The sequence below is a fragment of the Adelges cooleyi genome, unplaced genomic scaffold (assembly GCF_023614345.1).
Source record: "Adelges cooleyi isolate 19-005CV unplaced genomic scaffold, UGA_ACOO_1.1 ACOO_flye_CR_arks_rails_tigmint_CR_PRNA_376, whole genome shotgun sequence".
Lineage (NCBI taxonomy): Eukaryota > Metazoa > Arthropoda > Insecta > Hemiptera > Adelgidae > Adelges > Adelges cooleyi.
In genome coordinates this window covers 4,416,994-4,435,812 of record NW_026096053.1, presented here as the reverse complement: position 1 = coordinate 4,435,812, position 18,819 = coordinate 4,416,994, and the positions used below count along the sequence as shown (strand labels likewise).

At 31.8% G+C, this 18,819-nt stretch overlaps 2 protein-coding genes across 4 annotated transcripts; both read left to right on the top strand.

Annotated features, from left to right (window-relative positions):
- The first annotated feature begins 1,706 nt into the window (after positions 1–1,706).
- LOC126840363 (uncharacterized) lies at positions 1,707–7,385 on the top strand. The gene is made up of 3 exons (XM_050576041.1): positions 1,707–1,843; positions 1,945–2,124; positions 6,654–7,385. The coding sequence occupies exons 1-3, from the start codon at positions 1,814–1,816 to the stop codon at positions 7,008–7,010; spliced, it is 567 nt and encodes a 188-aa protein (XP_050431998.1). The 5' UTR covers positions 1,707–1,813; the 3' UTR covers positions 7,011–7,385.
- Positions 7,386–8,067: 682 nt separating this feature from the next.
- LOC126840361 (neprilysin-1-like) lies at positions 8,068–18,458 on the top strand. 3 transcript variants are annotated; one of them, XM_050576038.1, is made up of 20 exons: positions 8,069–8,376; positions 10,385–10,537; positions 10,617–10,677; positions 12,124–12,224; positions 12,391–12,438; positions 12,677–12,838; positions 13,193–13,282; positions 13,516–13,750; positions 13,900–14,074; positions 14,144–14,242; positions 14,303–14,459; positions 14,606–14,675; positions 14,752–14,839; positions 14,921–15,091; positions 15,186–15,292; positions 16,291–16,349; positions 16,666–16,714; positions 16,791–16,989; positions 17,102–17,272; positions 17,969–18,457. In XM_050576038.1, exons 2-20 carry the CDS (start codon positions 10,525–10,527, stop codon positions 18,140–18,142), a joined length of 2,229 nt encoding a protein of 742 aa, XP_050431995.1. In that variant the 5' UTR covers positions 8,069–8,376; positions 10,385–10,524; the 3' UTR covers positions 18,143–18,457. The 3 variants fall into 3 exon arrangements, with proteins under 3 accessions (XP_050431997.1, XP_050431995.1, XP_050431996.1); XM_050576040.1 differs by lacking the exon at positions 12,124–12,224 and having other exon boundaries at positions 8,068–8,376; positions 17,969–18,458; XM_050576039.1 differs by lacking the exon at positions 8,069–8,376 and having other exon boundaries at positions 10,231–10,537.
- Positions 18,459–18,819: the final 361 nt, after the last annotated feature.

Sequence of the window (18,819 nt, the reverse complement as noted above, 5' to 3'; positions counted from 1 at the left end):
TAGACAGAGATTTTTTTTTAAAGGCAGCGATAAAACTGAATTAAAAAGAACCGTAACCGTTTATAAAAAAACTTGTCCTTAACATAATTAAACTATATTTTTAGTATAGTACTACTTATATTATTATTAGAGAGAAACAACTTTTATTCAGAGTGAGCTGCACACCGTGTAGGTTGCCAAAAGACATAGCATACTATTTTCAATACACAAATACGTAATACAATTTTTAATTTTTAATTTACGTACCTGGTGTCGCGACCTACTAAATTAAAATATGTATATACCTTTACTTCCCCTTGATTTTGTATTCAATCTCATTATCTCACAATAGCACATTTAAAATAAACTCCTGCCCTTAAGTGCCTCCAATTGGTGGCTTCTTCTCTTCTGCCTCAAGCCATGTCTCCTCCATCACATACACTTATTGTAAAAAATAATAATTACAGATCGTGTATTTTAAAAATAAATGTTAAAAAAAAAAAAAAATTTTTAATTTAACAAACAAATAAAATATTTAAATAAAATTCACAGACAATATAACACAGAAAAATTAACACTTATTATTATGAACATAAAAAATAATTTGTTGTAGTTATTATTATAACTACTATTATATAGTATTTATAAAATGAACAGGTGATAAATTGGAGTATTTATAAAAATATCAGAACTAACATCGATTAGAACCCAGCTTTAACATTTTTCATAACCAAAACGAACCCGAAATAGGACTTAATAATATTGTATGTTTACAAACCAAAAAGGATCCAAACCCGAATTAACCTAAAGGTCTAACCCCAGCAGTGATGGGAGTTTAACTTCGGACGCGAAATAACCAAAAAAGAAATAGTTTTCAACACTATTTTGCCCTCCCACCCTGCTGGTTTACCTTGGGGTCTCCGGGAGCTATAAAAATAAATTTAAATATAAATTCCAGAGTATTCTGAAGAATAATATTGTGTGCTCATAATTTTCGAGCCTAACCGTTTTTTCTCAACACATAAAAATGATCGCCGTGAGGGAATGTACATATTGTATTCTAACCGGCCGATCCTTTTTATTGTTATTATTATTATTTGGTATATATTTTATGCTCGTGTCGATCTTTTTTACGATATTATGTATTATGTAGAAACAGAAAAAAAACGCAGAATATATATTATAATTACCACGTTTAAATAAATAAAATAATATATATATATATTATAATACAGTCGTTAAACTGGCGGTTGTTTATTGCGAGGAACGGGGTCTTTTTTTTTACTACTTAGGCGATGCACGTGTGCCCCGAACATCATTAATTGGTGAGTGTACATTATTTTCTTACCGATTGATGCTCATAATAATAATAATATGTAAACGAGCGTTGGTAATACGAAAGAAATGAAGGAAAAAAAACTTGGATGACGACATTGTTGTGTATAGCGTTTGGTATAGTCGACGACCGAAGCTGTGTATATAAATCACTTTCCATCTGTGTTTTGTGTGTGTATATAACACACGGAGCGTTACGTCAGACAAGCGGTTCTAGGTCAGCGGCCAGGTGAAATGGTATCTCAAGTTCACGACTCCAAGTGGAAGAACATACGGCCGAGGAGACAAAAACCTCGTGTTCCGGGCACCGGCAATATCGTGCATCCAAAATGATGTAAGAGAGGCGGTCGGTCATAATATAAGGTGCACACGACGGGGGAAACGTATAAAAAGCACAAGACGATGCTGTGCGGACACTAAGACACTCGTACGCCTTTCTCCGAACACCATCTACGAAGTCGTTTCTAGATTATTTTTTTAAACACTCGAACAAAACACCATGGCCGCCCGTACCGCCCAACACAACCTGGTAAGTACAACAGCAGCCGGTCATTCCTTAACCCGAGCTTAACGGTCTATCTATATTATCCCGCTGGTTGGGGATGTTCCTAATGTATTTTATTACAACAGGTCCATTTGACAGCCGTGCTGTGTTGCACAATAGCTACGACAATGGCGTTGCCACCCTCTTATCCGGGCGACCTCTACGAACACCACGCACCGGCCACGTCGTACGCCACGATATCCACCACCCACGTCAAAGTTCAACACCCACCGGCGGCGCCTGCCAAGTACGAAAGCCCCTACAAAGTGAGTACCCGTCAGTCTAAGTATATTAAGTGTACACGTTTGTTTGAAACGTGTACACATGGCTTTAGAAAACGTCTAAAATCATTTATCCAGTCTCAAAAATAGCAAATAAATACAATTTTACTCTATCCTACCCACCAACGGTAGATTTATGAACAGAACACATAGGCAGTCGTCAAAGACGGAATGTATATAATATGTAAAAATATGCATTTGTCTGTAAATCTGTTGAAATTGTATTCCCTTTATTTTCTGTGACTTATTGGCCTGCTAATTATAATACTTTCAATTGGCAATTATTTATTTTTAAACAATTACAACGCAGCCTAATATCCTTAACTTTTAACGGAATTTCGAACAAGTGGCTAGATGCAAAATCAGATTCTACGAGCAAAGCTGTACTAACCTTAAAATCGTCATTTTTGGACTAGGTTATTGGTTAGTGGATACCAACGATTACGGTTACCTGCTCAGAGGTGGGTATACTTATCACTTTTCTTAGCGTCGATACAATTATAAACAATTATTAATTGTCATGGTACGAATATAATTTAACCAAATCGTTCATTACAATTTTATCAGTAATTTAAAATGTTGTAGTATGCATTTGTTATGTATTGGGTGTACATTTTGTAAGATTGTCAAACGCCTCATGTATATTCATTTAATTTTCATGTCTTACCCTTGCTCAAATAATTCCCTTTGAATTAATTATTAATTAAAAATGTATGAATCTGATACGCCGTAAATAACTTTTAGACGCATTAAACAAGTTTTACATATTATACATTTTATTGCAAAACAGTAATACTCAAAACGATATTATTTGTTAATATATACTAATTTCTGAACGTATTTAAGTCTTTTGTGGATCAACTGCAAAGTCTGTAAAACTGAACACCTGCCTACACAAATCTGTAAATATATAAAATAGTGAGCTATGTAATATATTATAATAAACACAATTTACTTATTATCGTTTACAGACATGATTTACAGGTTTGCGATTTAAACTAAGTGATTTTTATAGTTATTTAATTACAAAATATATATATATATTTTTTCGAAAATTGATCAAAACCAATTATGAAATAAACGCACATAGAAAAAGGTTTTGCCAACAATTAATATTGAATGGCCGAAAAGTTGTTTTGCTACAAAAAGTACTTTTGTATTTATTTTATTATCGATTTTCTAAAAATATGCCCACCCCCTCTTCACCTCAAAACCTCCCCCGAGTCGAAATGTATAATAAAAAAAGCGTGCAACAGATAAGCTTCTAGGAAGTAGTACTGAGGCCGCCGCCTTTCTCCTCCGCCGCCGTCGACGACTCATGACGTTGCATAAGTTTGCCATGCGAGTCTTAACTCTTAAGTCATTAATATGGTTTTACTTTCCATAAGTTTTGCGCGCCTTCCGACGCACGTATGTAATTGTTTGAATCCGGTTCGATAATAATCGCACGGCAAATTCCGTTTTCATTGTCCCGAAGTGATTTTTAAACATTATTCATATACCTACTTTTTTTATTTCATTATATTTTTAACGACCGCGCTCGAAAAAAAAACCCGTTTACATTATCCACTATAATTAAAATGGGTTATGTAAAATATTTATACTATTATTATTCATAAATCCGACTTACTATTATTGTTGTTATGCGATTGAATGTGTAACGTTTTAAAAAACATATATATAGTAGGTCACTATATGCACCGCCTACCTGAGCGCGAGGTCCGGTTAAATAACTTTAATAATATAATACCGACAGATAGATACCACTTATCGGCGATAGTTATTTCACTTTGCTTTTTATCGTAAGCACTCAGTGTTTGTTTTATTATTTGAAACACGTTTAAATTATTTTGGCATCGCCCAATGTGCTACTGTAGAAGTGTGTTTTATATAATTGTATATGCATGTGATGATATAAATCTGTGAATGATATTTTTTATATATTCTACAGAATGTAATATCTATATGTATACCTATCATAGAATGCTACCGCAATCGCATACTTGTTAAACATATTATTATACTTGACAGTCGTCATGTCGCTTTCTCAATTCTAACTATAACATAAATTACTATTAGGCGTAAAATATAATAAAATTCATTAAAATGTTATTTTATATATTTCAACCTCGTCGTGAGCTTTGAATCCTAAACGGCCAATTCCATAATATTATGTATTTTAACTTATTGCAAATCACTATTTAAATCATCACTTCATATAAGAAAGCACACGGGGTTTAAATTTGTTCTATTAACAAGCATAACTTTTTGAATAACAAGCTTTACTAGGGGTAAAGTTATTTTTGGATATATATATATATATATATATATAGCAATCATGTCGTTGTTGGAATATCATCTTTACAGAGTAGTTATAACCAAGAACACTTCCTTGCTGATAATATACTCTTCCAGTTAGACGTTAGTTATCGTTTCTTCGTACCTAACGCGAAACTGTCTTCAGTCATACAGGTTTTCAGAAGTGCGTACCACGTGTGCTAGGACTGCTCATGTAGTTTCAATAATAGACCTTTGTATCAATTTTTTTTTAAACGCTTAGGCCACATCAAGGAATGCTCCACAGCAATACTTTCTCTACCAATGTCTTACTGATCACGTTCGTTACACGATGAACTTGGTCGAATGTTTGTTACGAAATCCAAACTGGTCATCTGGTATGAACTGTTATACTTCACTAAGCTGTTTTAGACGCTCAAGAAGAATAGTTTTTTCGGATGGATGGTATGTGAACACCAGGTATTTTTAATCGTCTTGTGGTTTTTCATAACATTAACGTAACTTCTTTTATGTTTTTCTTTTAAATTCATAGACTGAAATTTATTAAAAAACAATTTGTTTTACCGCAAATATCTATAAAATATATTACAAATTATATACCACACCTTCAGGTTTATCTATATTGACATTTCACGCCTTTAGAAAGTCTGAAGCTACGCCCTTTGTTTCTATAGCTTGTGTACATTAGTGAATGTATTTTAACAGTTGGCGCATAGGGTCATAAGTTTTCATGTTAAACAATCTTTAAATGCCGTAAATTGGTTTGATGTTGAACTACGATTTAATATAAGAACCGATAAGTAGAATGAACAATTTTCATTTTTGAATTCTAGTAGAATTTATATTTTTAGAAATAAACTATTTTATTAGAATTATTTTAACAGTTAATAGAATTGATTAAACACAGTGTTGTTAAACACAGTTATGTAGAAACTTTTCCCCAGTTTTTTTTTTAGTCCTACTATAACTTTTATAAAAAGTGTTGCTTAATTAATATTAATCATGGAAACATCTTTAAAGTTCTCATTACGCTTATGTGTGCTCAGAAATAGCAAATAAACATAGTTTGGTTTCTGATATGTAACTGATATTTTTTTTCTTATTAATTTCATCAGCTCCTAAAATTCTTTTAACCTACTATCTACCTGATGCAGAATTTATAGTCACTATGTTAGTATTAGTAAACATGTGAATACATCTTAAGTATACCTATAGCTATAGATAAAATTGTACACATCAAATGTTTTAAGGTTGGGCGAGTCAATAAAATTAATTTAACCCTATAATATATATACATTGTACAGTATAAACTCAATACTAATAATTAAAATACTAACTTATTACATTTCAACGATTAATTTAATCAATGACATTGATTGAATGTTTTTTCTTAAATTAAAATATCACCTTATGTATTAACAATACAACTTCAATCGTAACCATTAATCAATAACGTGTTTACAGTTTTCTCCACACTGACTTCGCTAGTCAGTAGGTACAAAAATAATTGTTATTGTATTTGCCACTAACTAATTGTGATCGGTGACGCATGTTTTCAACCTCACAGAGTGAAATTAAAGAACCAGTTAATGTTTATACAATAATGTGTATTGATATTTAGATGTACACTGTAACGCTCTTGTGAGCGCCACCGGATTATTCGTATTAAACATTAACGATTAGTTTAAATAATGTGTCATATAATTGTCAGTGTGATTATATTTTTCGTAACAACACTGATTTTGATAAAGAACTAAATTAATTTAGCCATCAATAATCAGAAGTCTGTAATCAAGTGTCTATCGCCCTGACATTGAAAACCATCTTATAATTTAGTTGTTAGCAACCGATTATTCGTGGTTAAATTTTAAGGATTGATTCAATCAAAACATTTTTCAATTTATATGATTTTTCTCATAAACTATAAAATATTATGTATATTTTATTATATTTATAGATTACAGGGTGATTTTTGTCAGCATGGGCCACTCAATATCTCACTGGGTTTAATTAATAATTAATATTTTTTTCATAGTGTTTTTATATAATTTGATCTTAATTTTCCACAAATTTTTATTAATAAAAAAACCATCCTGTATAATATATTAGATGGTAATGAAAATGTTTTTGTCGGTTATAATTACATTTTACCCCAACGCTGATTTTTATGCGATTTCCATTATGATAACTTATCAACGTTTGCTTGGATTTCACAGTACGAATACTTGACCAAGCCGCTGCAGCCCGAGTACAAGTACATATCACTGCCGGCGTCGGCGTATTCCGGTAAGTTCGAAGAGACCAACGCGACGCCCAACTACAAATACTTGGCCGCTTCGCCCACGTACAAGTACGTGCAACCGCCGGCGGTGAGCAGCGAACCGGAAGACGAAGAAGAAGACCAAGCGACGGCGCTGAAGTACGCGTACAAGTACGAGAACTTGTACAAAGATCAATTGCCAAAGGCCTACGAACAGCCGGCCGTCCAGTACAAGTACATCGCAGTGCCATCGTATAAGTACGTGTCTGAGCCTAAGTACGACTACAGCAACGACGACAAACAACAGTACTGATGAGAAGTTCGTGCAGCAAGTCCAAACCGGACCCTGATAACACCGGCAAGCTCCCGTTATCTTCCTGGGATTGTATAGAAAGCCAATAGTTGATTCCAAAGAGACAACAAGAACTTCCCATTATCTTATCAACTTCTCGATGCTGTTAGTGGAGGACTCGCCAACCAACTCACTTTTGCCACACCTCCTTGTCGCCACTCTTACAATATATTATCAATACCTATTATTTATGTTAGTTTTTGTTAGTTGTGTTAAGTTAGAGTTAGCTTTGCGTGTTAATGTCACGTATTTGCTTCTTTTTTTTTTAGTTTTCGATTACCTAAATATTTTATTATTATTATTATTATAAATATAGTTTTATAATGCTCTTGTTAATTATGTAGTCCAGCATTAATTTGTATGCAAACTCGACGTTTGTGAGGCTTTTCACTTCCTCGTCCTAGCTTTAACGCCGGCCAAGTTAAGACCCAAATGAATCATTAAACGAGTCAAAGTTTAACGAAATTGTCAGTCTACACAACACAAAACAAACCCATAAACAATAACAGAATTAATTTTAACTAAATCTTTCACTTTCTAACAACATAAATTAAAAAATCTTTGCATAACAATTTATCGAATAATAATAATTTAATGCAGTTTCATAACTATGTTATATGATTTTTTTTACATATATTAATCGTTGAAAGTTTTTTGATAGATAAATTTAAAAAAGTATATTTTTTAATTTGAAAAAACTTTATCACACAGTACTATAGGCCTAATAAGATCTTATATAACCTTATTAGGTCAGTATGCACAGTAAACGATCATACCAAAATGCGTGCCTCCTGTTTTTTTTTTAATCGACATTCTTAGTAAAATTACGCAGAAAAGATTAAGGAAGTTGTTTCTAAATTTTGCATTACAACACTAATACTACTTAATGAGATATTTCATACTGAATTTTTAAATAGCTAATTTTATTGTTTTAAAATAAAATCATATGCATTGTCTTTCATTGTATTCGCAAAAGTATAAAATTTTATAACTAAATACCTGTTATTTTGAGTATTTTTTTAAAAAAAATGTTTGTTAATTCCCAAATTTATCGTCACTTCACACTAAACCTTCATTATATTTATGTGCATATTTTATAAACATTGTTAACTCTGACGGCTAAGTTTGGAAACACTTAGATTTTTATCAACCTTGGTCACGGTTAAGTACTCCTTAGCATAATAACATTATGTCTGAGTCTAAGTACTCGACCATCATCAGTCATCTAACATCGGTCGGCCTATACGGTTATCATTAAATTCAAGGAATACTGTGCTATGGTGTATACCAAATACCAATAAATGATTTTCTTTGATAAAGAAACACCGTAAGTACATATTTTATAGATTTTTTTTTAAAAATAGTGGAATTATTTTAAAATTAAAATCACTAGGCACTGTACAATAAAACTATTCTTACTTTCGGTAGTCTCATATTTTTACAAACCAATTGTATTTGTCATTAGCAAACAACACTATTAATGACCATATTGGTCATTAAGCTATCGTATTAAATTAAATAAAACCTTTTAAATTCAATTTTTCTTCTATCAGTTAAGGACAGGTTTTTTTTAGGCTGTGTCAATAAATTCTTGTGAAGATACTTAAATAATTATAAAAAAATGGGGCCTAAATAAAAAAATAATGTTGAGAGAAAACTTAGATCCTGCTAAATAAATTATCTTAGTAATTCAAATAAATATTAAATATATCTGTTGTTTTGCTAAAAAAAACATCCTACGGGATGAAACAAATTTATGTAAGCCTCAAATATCTCGGACACACTTTTACTTGAAACGATTTTATATAAATATGTAATACGTATACATATAACAGTATTGTTAAAAGTATCTAAATGTTATTTCTCGTGACCTTCCATTGTCGAGTGACCCTTATTAGGCACTCCCCAAGGTCACAATACGTATTTTTTAAATACTCTTTGTTGTTTATAATTTTAAGTTATTGTGTGAAATTTTTTTTTAAAATCCAAATTGTATACTAAACCTAATGTATGAATTTTCATATAAAAGTTTTCTCCGGTTATTTTTAAATTTTGAAATAATGGTTTATTAAATTCATACGATATTGTGAAACTAGTTCTGTAAAAGACGTGTTAGCGAGTCTAAGTAAAAGCGTTTTGAACCGAGAAAAAATATATTCTACCGCGCCAATACTAGATCTACATAATAGATCTACATTTCATAAACAGTCCAACTGGAGTCTTGTTTTATGAATAATTTATGAAGGTATTGTTTGACATATTGTACATGATAAAGCAAATGCAATAAATACATAACGATATCTGATTATTAACATACGATACAATTCCGTGTATGTTTTATTTAAATTAACAAAGGTTCAACGCACAACTTGATAGGTACCTTATATGTATATTGTTATAAAGTGTTGGCTATAATATTATAAGTTAATAATAATAATTTGATTTAATTAATATATACATTTGATACATCATGAACAGTTATTTTTATTCGGCTATTATTATTTATGTGAATATAATTGGTTATAATAAAAAAAACGATTAATGTGTATGACCTCAATTATAAAGTATATTATTTTAATGCCCAGCAAAAATCTCGATATAAAAATCAAAGTACATGTATCATTCAGTCTATGTTGTTGTCGTTTAACTTATTACACAGACTGTTGTAGTTAATTCATTAGTTTAAACTATGAACACATTTTTGTAAAAAAAAATGTATTTAACGTTTTATCGATGAACCGAAAAATATTTTTACGATATTACCGAATATAGCGGTTCAATGGTTTTCCTTTTTAAACTTTTTATGATAAGCATGCCAATAAACTTTTGTATGGATTATAAATGATAAAATATAAGGTTAAAGGTTGTTGTCGACACTTATTAATGGGTTCAAACTCTTATGGTATGAACTGCAAGCCGCCTTGCTAATAATTATTATTGCCCGACGACTGTTAATTATTAAGAAGAAAAAACAATCAATTTGGTCTCATAAATCATTTGAAATGATAATTATCTTTATTGTAAGTTTTTATGCAAATCGTTTACAACAGATGATAAGCGTCCACTAAACAATGTCCACTGTAAATATACACACTACTATGAGGTATGGCTCAGAGTGGGGAGTGTGTTTATTCCCCACTTAACCGTTTGATAAGTAAAGCTTCACTATTTTATCTCTATACCTGTACAACGTTTTAGTGTGCCGTTAACATGCCGGTAGCTCATGTTATTGGAGAATATGTAAATTCATAAAAATATGTACCAAAAAAATTATTATTTGTTACCGGCTTCTTCTTAATACCGGTGTTAACATAACTAAATCACACTAATTACAGGTGAGCATTAATGTAGCATCGGATAGATGAACCTGTGTTATTTGCAACAAGTTGGTATACACCGCGATAGCTTGGAAAAGTTCATGAGCTCGACGTTTAAGGACAAGGACATTTTCAAACCTTGAAAGCACAAAAGTTTAATGGATGAATACAGTAATGTCAATGTTTTCTATGCGGCCACGTTCAGAAAAGTTGGTTTAGTTTTTAATAAAGGTGTTTATTTGTTATTTAGAATTCCAAGAATCCGTGGAGCGGAAAGGAATTAATTCATTTACTATCACTCAGAATGGAAAGTAAGCGTATTTCATGTACTTCATTATTTTACAATGTTATTTGTAGGTAATAAAAAAAGTTAATAACTAATAATCGATGGGTTTAAATGGATACTTGGTAAATAAAAGGCGTTTGATCGAATGTCAAAAAATATGTTTTGCTTGTGTGGCTACCAATTCAATTTAATTATAAAAAAAAACCCCTATTTTTTTTTTTATTGGCAACACACGCGTGTTGGGTTATGTATTAGAAATAAAATCCCATGAAACTATTAGCGGTAATTAGCTGTAGAGGTTTGAATAGGAGGTTATTGTTGTGGTCGGTGCGTTGACTACTTGTCAAGTACTTGGTTGGCTTACAGAACTCTAAATTACTATTTATACCACCAGATAACTTTTATACGTGTAGAGAATACCCGAAATGTTTTTACCTTTCTTCAATAAGGTCATGCATACATTACTTTTGTTTAATAACCGCTAAGTCACTAGCGAACGGCATCGTATCATAGCTGTTGTTCATATTAGATGCCTGTTTATTTTTTTTATAATAACAAATCTCAATTGTACATCTAGAGGTCTTTTAAACAAGCCAAATTACAAGTGCACTATTATGATTTTAATTTATACCCAAAAGGAAACCACGGTTTTTGCCTTTGACAACATAACATACCAAACTGTACTAATATGTTTTTGATTATATAATATCTATAATATATATTTACAAAATGAGAGATAAAAGATGTTTGAGAGCCAAAATCAAGAATTTTTCAGAACAACAGTTGCAAAAACACAACATTTCCATAAAAGTTTCCATACAGTTCCATAAATTTAATTTTTGACCTTTTATCTACTGTAATACGCTAAAATAAAATTTAAACGTAAAAATGATAAAAATTGATTGCTAAACAACGAGTTTAATAGTATTTGTAATTACTTTATTTCATTTCTTTATCAATTTTTAAATTATGATACAATTTATGAGTTATGATGTAATACAAATGCAGTAGTAATATTTTGACACAAAAAACTACAAATTTCAACAATCACATACCATTTAAACATTTAAAAAATTGACATTTTGCATTTATCATGGCACAAATGAAAAATTACAAAATGTTTCCACCTCCTTTTTGACATTATTAATAGGGTTTTAAAATATTTAATATTAAATATATAAAGTAATTAAATATATATATATATAAAAGTTTTTATTTTTAATTATTTCTGATATTGTCATTTAGGAATTTTCATCTACATTTTTTCTTTTTACCTTTTTCCTAATCGTTTAACAATGAAATTGGCAGGTCAATCGTCTCCCTCTCCAATTTCAAAGGACTAAGTTTTAAACCCACTAAAATGGCGTAAAATGTAACACATTTAATTATTAATTTTAAAGAATGAACTTATATGATGTATTATTATAAAATGTTTCAAAAATGTTCCTACAAAATATGATATTTTATTTAGGGTAATTTTGAAAAATAAAAAAGGTAAACAGAGGATCATAATTTTCTCAGCGGTGGCAGCTCTGGCTTTATTTGTATTTGCAATTTTCATCTATTACAAAAGTGAGTTTTCCAAATATTTGTGCATGTTAAAATAAACGGTTCTGAGAATTGTTCAGCATTAAACCAACTCATTTTGGGTTGGTTTGGCAGCTCATTGTGCTAATTTTGTCATTGAGTAAATGCTCACGCACATAAATGTGTAAAGAAGATATTTTTTTTTTTTTAGGTTTTGACAATAATGCAGTGTGCATGACTAAGTCGTGTTTAAAATCATGTATGTATTAACTATTATTTGTGTAGTAGTTGCTTTTTTTTAATGAATATTATAACGCTAAAGCTAGTGTTAAAAAAAAGAAAAAAAAGTTAATAGGTACTTTTTGGTTACCAACTTAACATTTCCATTATGGGATAATTGTGAATATAAATATTAGTTGCCATAATTATTTCCTAGAGATTTCATCTTCTTCAATAACACCTTATGACAACACAATAATATTGTTATTTATTTTTAGCTGTGAACCTAATAGAATGTATGAACGACACAATCGATCCGTGTGAAGATTTTTATGAATTTGCTTGTGGTAGTTTTGAAGAAAATCATCCTTCTTTTACCGCCTCAAACGAAAATAGTTGGGACACTATATTGACTCAGAAAGCTTCAGCTATAGTTAAGAGTAAGTACAATAATCGTTGGTCAATCACTTTTAATGAATCATTCAAACCAATCATCAATATACTACCGTCAAACATAAATCATCAACAATAAAAGTAATACATTATTTAAAAGGTAAATTTAACGTTGATTGCTGATAGTGAAGTCATTATTTACACTAAATACATTTAATGATTCAATGGCGATGGTCACTCGAAGTTAGCCCACAATCGATTTAATTTATGTGGAAGATCAGTGTTGTTGGTTATTATCATAATATGTATACTGTCCATTTTCAATTCACTTAAAATGATTCATCCAATTTGCAATCGTGTAAATCTTGTAAGTTGATATAATTTACTCGTTTGTTGTGCAGGATTTCTAGAGGAGGAAAACAAAGAAAATGAACCGGAAGCCATTCATAAGACCAGAAAGTTCTATCAATCTTGTTTAGATGCTGTAACAGGTAAACACAGCAGTTGCAACATGCAATTTATAATTTCTCATCTTGCTGTCAATTTATCACAATATAACTACTGATTTCGAATGTAAACCATTCTTAACTAATAGTAGGTAATATGGAAACCCTATTTAATTTGATATTTGAATACAAAATAACATCGTGTGTGAACCTTCAGTTATCAATGAAACTGTTTAAATTGTTACTTTATTAATAAAATTGTTACTTAATTAATAAAGGGAAAATGGACAAAAAGTTCAACACCCTCAAGAACGTGTGGATGGATATAGGACTAGATACAGATTACTTGGACGACTCTGTTCCTTTGGACGTGGAAAGGGTACTTGCAAAGTACAAATCTAATTTGAACCTAGACATATTTTTTGGCCTGAACGTATACGACGATCCTCGGAATTCGTCAAGAACTCTTCTGGTCGTTCATCAAACCGACGTGCTTCCTTATTCTAAGAATAGGTGATTAATTTCATTGTATATAATACAAAATTATCTATGTATATTGTATTGTGTTTATTTTTTTATGTATCTATGAAAATATATAAAATAAAAAATCCTAATGATTGTAACGATTGCTCAGTAAAATAAAGTTAATTATTTTTTTTTAGAATAAATATAGTGACGGACGAATCTATTACAGTCGGCATACCAAAGTACATTGACTTGTACGAGTCGCTGGTGGACTTGATGTTGAATCGCACTCAACGCTGTTGGAATCCCAGGGTACAAGATTTGCTGAGTACATCACAAGAGCTCTACGACTTATCAAGAAAACTCATTGGCGTACCTAATTTTTGTTGCTATAGCTTTAAATATACAATTTCGTACCAATTATATTGGAATCTATTCTAGGTTAAAGAATATTCGTACCCGAATAAGTCGTACATCCCCGAAGTATTTACCATAGGGCGTCTGCAAAAACTCACCGACCAATTCGGAGGTCATTTCCAAGTGATTAAACTAAGATAAATAGTTTGTGAAATGTTTTTAAATCGATAATATTATTAATAGTTCAACTGGACGACTTTTATGAGGGAATTATTCGGCAGCACCGACCCAGAAGTCTACAGATTGGTCAACGAGGACGATCGTGATATTTTGGTCTACAACAAATATTACCTAATCGACGTGTTCTCCATTCTGGCCAACACTACAAAAGCTGTAATAAGTAATTACATTTCATTTAGCTTTTAGGCATTATACGATACAATATAGAACCTAAGAAATGAAAAATTACATTGACGTCGACTTCCCTAGTCCCTGTCGTTCGAATTCTATTAGTCTACCACTACCACTTGTGTGTTTATTTTTTAGAAATGTCAGTACTAGAACATGGGTTGAGAGCTATCGATAACATTCTGCCGATTGCAAAGATGGACGACAAGTAATACCTATTAATTTTATAGTTTTATTGAAAAATCGACTCTATAATGTGTACATCATTTTTATACGTCACTCAGATACTGTATGACCATAACCAAAGATTTGTTTAACATGGCGACAGGATATGCGTTTAAGAACGCACAGAACGACGACACTAAAATCGCAGCAAGTATACCTGCATTAAGATAATATAAACCTATTGAATTGGCGAAAACGATATAATTTTTGTTATTTTTCCCGTGATAGGTCAACAGAATGGTTGACAGTATAGTGTCGGCGTTTCGCAAGATGATAGGCGACGCACGGGGAATGGACGATAAAACCAAAACAGCTATACTGCGGAAACAAAACCATCTTAAATGGTTTATCGGCTATCCCGACAACTACGAGCACATGCTGGATCAACTATACGGAGAGGTAATTCAATTGTTATTGAATACGAACACTAACCAGTAACCAGTAAATCGGTTGAATACATATTATTATACTTGGTGTGTCGGGTGTCCATTAGTTAAAAGTCACCGAAGACCACGCGCAGAACGTTCTGTCAATTACAAGACATCAAGTCAAGTTGTTGTGGAGAGAGTTGCTCAATACAACGGACGTAGAGTTCATGGAGTAAGAAATATATAAAATACTGTTTAAGTTAACATTGAGTATGTATGCTTTCAACTTAGACTTACTCTTTGCCTTATCCTGTACAAGTTGGGTCTATCAGTTCATCGTATTATCCCTTTCTTCGTTTCCCAATTCCCTTTTTAATTTCTCTTCGTTTTTCAAAATTCTCAAACGATTTAACCTATATTTTGTTCTGTTATTTGTCCTCTTCTAGTTTGCGCCACTCCTAGACTACCTCATGTATACATAATAATTGATTCTATCGAATCTAGTCAACTCACACACCCACTTTTATATGTTATACATTTAACTACTTCCTTTCCATAATATGTCTTATTCACTGTTAACATACACACAAGTACCATACATAATTGGTGGTCTCGTTGTAGTATTGCAGTTTTACCCATTTTTCCTTTCATCGCTATATCCCATTAAATAATAATCTATCGTATTTGCCAATTTATACCCAATTTCTCTATTATCTCGCATACCGATTACTTATAGTTAAATCGCAGCTCTATTTTTATCACTTGCTATTCATATAAAACAAAAAGTTATTAACTTCCATCTCTACGATTCTCGACTACTCGACTCTTACTCTGCTAGGTATTCTGTTTTTCACCTACTTATTTTTAAGCCATTTCTATCTAATGTCTAGTTGTATTAATTATATGCGCTCGTCCATTACAACAATTGCATTATAATCGATCACGCCTTGGGATATGGTCGAGTTTGTTTTGGTTTCTTATTTGGGAAATTATTTAACTAAATATCGTATCGTGAGTTGTTGTAAAGCAGATGCGCTTTGTTTATTAGGAACGCGATATCAGTAGTTTTCGGTAAGACCTCTCATTCGGCTGTATAACATTAACATTCACTCAAGTCTGTGTTTGTTTTATACAAATTGATTTCGGAATAGTTGTTTGTGTATTGTGGGTTTTTATAATCGTTATTAACAAATATCGACATAATATAAGTTTATTGTTATGATATTATAGATGGGAAGTCCCGCCCGATGAAGTAAACGCATACAACCTTAACTCGAGGGTGGCATTTTGTAAGTATACATTTTTTTGGTCCTGAATGTTAATTTATGATAGGTTTTAGCCGAAAAATAGCTCAACATTCGTGGATCGGGCAATATATATTGTTTGCACGGTTCCTTCCCGAAATTAGCTGGCGATGATATAGACAGATTCTTGTTTGTATTCTCCTTTTATTGAAAAGACATATGTACAAAAGTAATAGATCATAAAATATGGGTGGCTAGAATGTTAAATGCATACGTTTAAATAATACAAATCTAATAATCATGAAAATTCACCCACAGCATAAGTATATAATGATCAATATTTTTGTGAACATTTTTTTAGTTATGTCAGCTGCGATTCTACAATCTCCTTTGTACTACAACGGCGTCCAGTAAGTTGGACTTTTTGCAAGAATGTATACTATTAAAATTTACGAAATATTGTCATTTATCAGTTTTTCAACGCAGGTCCATAGATTATGGCATCACTGGAAGCACAATAGGACACGAAATGACGCACAACTATGACAATACGGGCAGGCTGTTTAACGAGTTGGGCAACGTCCAGCCATGGTTGACTGACAAATTCAACAAAGAGTACAAACGCAAAATTAACTGTTTAATTAATCATTATGACGGTACACCAGTGACCATAAACAATCAGACAGTATGTGTGCAAGACAATATAATAATATGCCCAGCAAGAATTATTTCTGTCTGAATGTATTAAATACAAATTGTTGGTTTCAAATATTAATATATTTTGACACGCTTTGCAGTTTAAACTCGATGGCGTTTTGACGCTGGACGAGAACATCGCAGACTTGGTCGGATTAAAACAAGCGTACCTTGCTTACCAGAGCTTCGTGAAAGTCCATGGAAAAGAACCCAGGCTGCCTGGTCTAGAGCGATACACCAATGAACAATTGTTCTTCTTAGGCTACGCGAACGTAAGTAATGATTGCATCGTACATATATGTATATGTTTTTCATTTTTCCCAAATAAGTAAGAACGCAACGCAGTCATGACCGAATCTAGCAAAACAGTTGTACGACGATAGAAATTACTTATTTATAGAACTTGGGCGTGAAATTAATAATGATATTAAGTAACATAACATGTGTAATGAAATGCGTAGCAATTGTGTATCCATGTGGGTGTATAAGATATAGTTAAAACATGAATGAGTGTATAAGAGATAGTTTGGGAACGTGGTCAATAGGAGAGAAAATCAGTATTTAGAACATAATTGCAAAAGAAAGATTAACGAGAAACAGTAAAACGAGAAAAAGAGATTAAAGTTGAGATATTCAAAAGTAGACCATTAAAAAAGTTGAATGAATGTTATACATAAATGTGTGTCAGAAAGCTGAGGAAAATGCTTAAGTGTAAAGAGTGTGGAGAGGAAGGAGTACGACGGCCATCATTAGGAAGGATTTGGGTTTTATTTTATGTCTAATTCCTTACAAGTGCATTTGGCCATCCTTATCTAATTCACTGTCCACACCACCGATTTTCTTTCTGACATCATGTTTTTTCGTTTGGAAAACTTGTACCTCGAGTCTCTTTTATAATATAATATATTATAGTATGCGTCTTGAGAGCTGTGTTAATTCATTTTTTAATCAAAAATGTTTATTGACAGCAATACTGTAATTTCTACTACGAAGATCCCCAAGACGAGATGGAGAACGTACACAGTCCGAAAACGGTCCGGGTTCGGAGTGTCTTGTCTTTACTACCGGAATTCGCGGACGTCTGGTCTTGTCCGGTGGGCTCCAAAATGAATCCTAAAGTTGAAAAATGTCAAATCTGGTAACTTGGTCAAGTGACGCGATTAAGAAAAAGAAAAAAATCTCTATGCGATCTGCATTTTTTCAGTGTGATTGAAAAAAGCTTTACTAGAGCCCAGTAGCGTTCTCGTTAAAGTTCATCATTGCAATAATAGTATTAATTATTTATAATTTTATTAAATATAATATAATATAAATGTATTTATTATTTGTTTAATATTATACCTATTATATTTTAGTGCCCTAAGTACGCTAATATTAATTTATAGTTATATAGTATGTATGTAGTATTGTATGCAGTAGCTGGTCACGCGTTAACTCGATTACAATAATTGTTTTTTTTTCGTTATCTAATTTGACTGGTAAAAATATAAACTAGCGTATCAATTATTAAACTGCAGTAATTCTTTGATCTGTATGATTGCTTATTATACTGTGCGGTGGCACTCTATTTTGTTTTATCCCTGAGCCGCACCTGCGGTTGTAGAATTACCTGTGCAGGAAAATTTACTATAGTTGCCTACCGTTTACCTTGAGCGCAATAATAGTTGTTTATTTTATGGAAACCGTCACAAAAAAAAAACACAACTGTATATTATTATAATTTTATTGTATGTACGGCGCGAGGTTAATCATGTGAGCCGATAAAATGTATACTCTACATAGAATTAATTCCATTGTTGTTGAGGATTTCAATACGAAA

What these genes read in the sequence shown, in the direction of transcription:
- LOC126840363 (XM_050576041.1), top strand. Translation starts at nt 1,814, where the DNA reads ATGGCCGCCCGTACCGCCCAACACAACCTG. An exon ending in GTACCGCCCAACACAACCTG is followed by an intron (nt 1,844 to 1,944) that starts GTAAGTACAACA and finishes TTATTACAACAG; the next exon opens with GTCCATTTGACAGCCGTGCT. An exon ending in AGTACGAAAGCCCCTACAAA is followed by an intron (nt 2,125 to 6,653) that starts GTGAGTACCCGT and finishes TGGATTTCACAG; the next exon opens with TACGAATACTTGACCAAGCC.
- LOC126840361 (XM_050576038.1), top strand. An exon ending in AGCTTCAGCTATAGTTAAGA is followed by an intron (nt 12,839 to 13,192) that starts GTAAGTACAATA and finishes TTTGTTGTGCAG; the next exon opens with GATTTCTAGAGGAGGAAAAC. An exon ending in TATCAAGAAAACTCATTGGC is followed by an intron (nt 14,075 to 14,143) that starts GTACCTAATTTT and finishes AATCTATTCTAG; the next exon opens with GTTAAAGAATATTCGTACCC.